At 32.7% G+C, this 5,393-nt stretch overlaps 1 protein-coding gene across 1 annotated transcript; it reads left to right on the top strand.

The window, feature by feature from the left end:
• Nucleotides 1–4,227: 4,227 nt before the first annotated feature.
• LOC110654708 (basic leucine zipper 1-like) lies at nucleotides 4,228–4,578 on the top strand. The gene has a single exon (XM_021810791.2). The coding sequence runs from the start codon at nucleotides 4,228–4,230 to the stop codon at nucleotides 4,576–4,578; it is 351 nt and encodes a 116-aa protein (XP_021666483.2).
• The last annotated feature ends 815 nt before the right edge of the window (nucleotides 4,579–5,393 follow it).

Genomic DNA, 5,393 nt, shown 5'->3' with positions numbered 1-5,393 from the left:
GTTTTGCTATCAGTGATGCCTGCTCGAGAAAGTAAGTCGGATGCATACTTGGCTTGAGATAGATAATAGCCATCAGAATTTTGAGAAACTTCAAGACCCAAAAAATAGCTGAGAGAACCCAGGTCTTTCATTTCAAAATGCTGATTGAGATAATGTTGTAACTCTGAAATACCAGATGAATCATCTCCTGTTATTATCATATCATCAACATAAAGCAATAGAAGAACAATACCACTGTCAATTCAATGAGTGAATAATGTAGAATCATGTGGACTAGAGAGAAAACCAAGTTGAGCAAGAGTGGAACTAAATTTGGCAAACCAGGCCCTGGGAGCTTGTTTTAATCCATATAAGGCTCGCCGAAGTTTGCAAACCTTATGAGGAGAATGATAACCAGGAGGAGGATGCATATAAACCTCTTCTGTTAAATCACCATGAAGAAAAGCATTTTTGACATCCATCTGGAAAAGTTTCCATTTACGAACTGCAGCAATAGCTAAGAGACTACGAATAGATGTTAATCGGGCCACTGGAGCAAAAGTTTCTTCATAGTCGATACCATACTCTTGAGTGTACCCTTTGGCTACTAAGCGAGCTTTGTAGCATTCAATAGTTCCATCAGAACGAGTCTTGATTTTGTAAATCCATTTGCAACCAATAGGGGTCTTATTTGGTGGAAGATCAACTAAATCCCAAGTATGAGTTTTCTCTAAAGCCTGAAGTTTGTTAGTCATAGCTTGTTGCCAAAGAGGGTCAGTACTTGCCTCACGATAAGAACGAGGCTCATGAAGGGTTGCAATTGTAGAGTAACAGTGTAAATCAGAAAGATAATGACGAGTTTCTCTTACACCGGTAGAACGACGAAGAGTAGTGCTAGGAGGAGATGCAAGCGCAGGTATTGGATCAACAACTGGTGCAGATTCAACAGGGGCAAGTGTAATTGGGCTAATATTGAGCACATCACAATCACTTGGATCAGGACTTGAAAACAGCTCTTTGGAGGAGTCAGTGAAAAATAGAGAGTCAGTATTGACAGAGTGATGAAATTTGGAAAGAGAAGAGAACATAGTATTGTCCCAAAAGGTAACATGACGAGAGATGCGTAACTTATTAGAAATAGGATCCCAACAACGATACCCTTTGTGTTCAATGCCATAACCAAGAAAACAACATAGACGAGCATGGGGTTTTACTTTGGTATGTTCATGAGGTTGTAAAAGAACAAAAGAAACACATCTAAAAGGTTTAAGGATGGAATAGTCAGGAGATTGTCCAAATAACTTTTCAAAAAGAGATAAATTATAAAGAGGTGGGAAGACATTTAATAATATAAACAGCATGAAGAGCTGCTTCTCCCCAAAATTTTTCTGGACATGAGGCAGAAAGAAGAAGAGTACGTACAGAATCAAGAATATGGCGATGCTTGCGTTCGGCTCGCCCATTCTATTGAGAGGTGTGAGGACAAGAACGTTGAACAACGGTGCCTTGTTGACTAAGAAACTAAAGTAAAGAAGAATCCCGATATTCCATGGCATTGTCTGTTCGGAGAATTTTAATGTCACAAGAGAACTGAGTTTTAATCATTTTTGCAAATGTGATGTAAATTTGTGATAACTCAGATCGATGTTTCAAAAAATATATCCAAGTAAACCGAGAATAATCATCAATAAATATCACAAAATAACGAAAACCATTTATTGAAGAAATAGGAGAAGGACCCCAAATGTCAGAATGAATTAAACCAAAAGGAGTGTCTGAAGTAGTATTATTATGAGAAAAAGATAATGCATGTTATTTTGCAAGCTAACAATTTAAACAATTAAATGACTCAAACTTAGTAGATCCTAATAATCCACGAGAAATTAAAGGTTGAATTTTACTGGCAGAAGCATGACCAAGACGAAGATGCCATTGGTGAATGGAGGAATTAGGGATTGTAGCTGCAGACACAAATCTCTGAGGAAGATGTAAAGATGCAAGCTCAAATAATCAACCCACTCTGCGACCCTTCCCAAGAATCTGTCCCATTTGTGGATCCTGTACCTGGACACCATGGGGAGAAAAAAATAACATTTAGTCCTTTTTCACACAACTGACCAACAGAAATAAGATTGAGTGTCAAATTAGGGATATAATAGGTGTCAGGGAGATGAAGATTTGAGATAGACACATGACCAGTATGTGTGATGTTCATTTTAGTACCATTTGCAGTATGGATTAGTGGTAAGGAAGATACAGGTTTTGCAGAAGATAAGAATTTAAGATTATTGGTCATATGATTACAACATGCAGAGTCAAAAAGCCAATAAGAATTACCCAGAGTGGCAGACATGGCAGCAGGAGAATTAGAAGAGATAACCTGTTTGAATAGTGCCTCAAGATCACTCATGGTGATGGCAGTATAACTCTCAGTAGTAGCAACAGCAGTGACAAAAGAAGATCTAGGCTTTGAGACATTCTTGAATTTAGAATGCCCTCCTTTTGGTCTTGGAGGGCGTGTGGGACAATGTTCAAGAATATGACCGTAACCATGACAATATCTGCATTCTATAGTAGGACAATATGCAAAAGCATGACCAATTTGATTACAATTCTTACAGAGTTGATTGCCAGATTTCTGATGTGAGGATCGAGTAGTTGCAATAGGTTTTGAAATATCAGATTTCTCCATTGATAACAAGATGAGGAGAAAAAAAAATGGTATAATAACAGGAATGAAAGAATGAACCAGAACAGATTGTAGAGAGAGAAGAGAGACCCCAGAAACTAGAAATAAAAGCTTTATGGCTCTGATACCATGTTAGAAGAAAGAATACAAGTAATGAAGGAAATGATTGTGTATTTATCTGTATCTTATTTACAGAGATATTACATCTATTTATACATGAGAATATGAGCTAATTTAGACAAGAATAATAATTGCTGTAATTATGCTACACAAATCTCCTATAATCATGCTAATTGCTGTAATTATGCTACACAAATCTCCTATAATCATGCTAATTGTTATAATCATGCTAATTGCTGTAATTATGCTAACAATAAGCTCAATCTTATATAAAATGAATTTAATTATCATAAGATTAAATATTTACATTTAAATTTACACTTCTATCATACGCTTTTTAATTGATTTTACATAAATTTTGATATAAATATTTAATTTAATAGTTATTAAATATATTACTATATTAGGTTAAACTTATATTAAATACACTTTTTTTTTAATTATGAATCTCACTTTCTAACATAATAATAATAATAATAATAATAATAATAATAATAATAATAATAATAATAATAATAATAATTTTACATAAGCTTTTGAGATTTTGCTAATGATATAGACAAAAAGCCATAAGTCCCAAAAACGTGAATGCACATATGGTAGTAATATATACTCTGCCCTAAAATATAAGAATTTACGATATGAAGGGAAATTCTTGCCTCCTCTTATCATTGATTAAAAATATAAATATATAAAATTTATATGTATTTGATAGGTAAATCTCACTGTATATCATATATCTTATATTCATAATAAATGTAATTTTCAAATTCCAAAAACTCATGAAAAAATTCTTAAAAATATTTAATTTTAAAATTACTTATATCGATATCGTTATTTAAATAAAATTTTATTTTAAAGTAAGAAACATATTTTATCATCATAGGAGAAAAAAAATTCTCATATTCAAATTCGAATTAAACCATCAGTCTTAAAACAAATAAACTTATTTTACATAAATTTACAATAATTAATCATTGAACATATAATAATTATATTCTAAAATTTTGCGGAAAACATTTATCCAAATTCCAACCTAACCACACTGCACACATTTATTTTCCTTTCCAACTAGAGGGTTGCTTTCCTTTTCTCTTGAAAAGCTGAAATTTACATGTAATACGATTCCTATTTCTTCCTTATAAATACCCTTTACCAGTTCAAGCATTCAAATCCTTCCCTTTTCTCATATGTCAATAAAATCAAGTCTTTTTTTGGATAGTCTGCTGGCCTTAATTCCTTTTCTCATTTCATTATATTGTTTCCCCTTATATCTTTCTAGCCTGGATTTGTTGTTATCTGAATGATTTAGCAATCTTGAACACAGTCCTCGTATATGATATATATGAATTATCCCAGACAATTTTCTCTACTATTTCTTTTTCTTTCAGTATCAGTTGTGATCCTATATTGGTTCTACATGTTTTCTTGAGCTTAAAATGCTGTCCACTGAAAAGAAAAGCTCAAACTCAGAAGTTGATGCTTCAAATGCAACCATCGATGAGAAGAAGAGGAAAAGAATGATATCGAAGCGAGAATCTGCAAGGCTATCACGGATAAGGAGGCAAAAGAAGATGGAGGACCTGATCAATGAGAAAGCTGAGTTAGAAAGAAAGCTGCATGAAAATAATGAGAATTATACTGCTAAATGGCATTTTCTTTTTGCTCTTGAATCTGAGAATAAAGTTCTGGGAACTGAAGAGATGGGATTGAAACAGTATTTGAAGTACTTGCACCAGATTCTTGTCAACTATAAAGAAACTGAGTCCAACAATTATCCTGAAGTTTGAGAACCATTTTTGAACTCTTGGAAGGTTGCTGGTCCAGTGCAGCCCATCACAGCTGCTGCAATATCCAAATTCTAGCTGTTCTAATTAGCAGTGACTGGTTTGCTGTCATATATATTGTTTTGAATCACTTGGGTATTTGATATAAGGTATGAATTGGATTTCCATTTGGGTATTGTTTTCTGCAATGTTATTTTGCTCATTAATTTCCTCCATGTAATGATGTCCTCAGAAAGCTGTTTAAATTCATGACAAGATTGTTTTCAAGTAAAATGTTCTTGATTTGAAAGAGGGTTTTTTTTTTTTTTAATCTATTTATTATTATTATTATTATTATTATTATTATTATTATTATTATTATTATTATTATTATTATTATTATTTGGATTGTAATAGAGATTGAACTTGTAATCTCACAACTTCGAAACAATGTCCTAATGGATGATCTGATTTGTGTTAAATAATGAAAATTATCATGATGAGGTAGTCATTTTGTGCCCAGATGTTCAACCTTTCCTTCAGTTTAACTATCAAATATCAAATAACAAAAGAAGTAAGCTAGTGAATATCCCAACAGAAAACAATATATATATATATATATATATATATGAGGAGGAAACAAGTTTCTTCCTCTAGATGTCCATCAGGCTGATAAGTGCCTACAATTCTTGAATTTTGACAGGTACATAATTTAATATTTCCAAGCATGTCTGTAATTTGCTTAGCTTAATAAAGAAATATTTTTTTAATATAAATTAATCGCTACTTTTGTAAAATGCTTGCACTTGTGCACTTCTCTCCTAATAAAGCTGCTTACT

Source organism: Hevea brasiliensis, unplaced genomic scaffold (assembly GCF_030052815.1).
Source record: "Hevea brasiliensis isolate MT/VB/25A 57/8 unplaced genomic scaffold, ASM3005281v1 Scaf536, whole genome shotgun sequence".
NCBI classification, from domain to species: Eukaryota; Viridiplantae; Streptophyta; class Magnoliopsida; order Malpighiales; family Euphorbiaceae; genus Hevea; species Hevea brasiliensis.
Note: the sequence above shows the minus strand (reverse complement) of the source record. Positions and strands in the feature narration are given on the sequence as shown.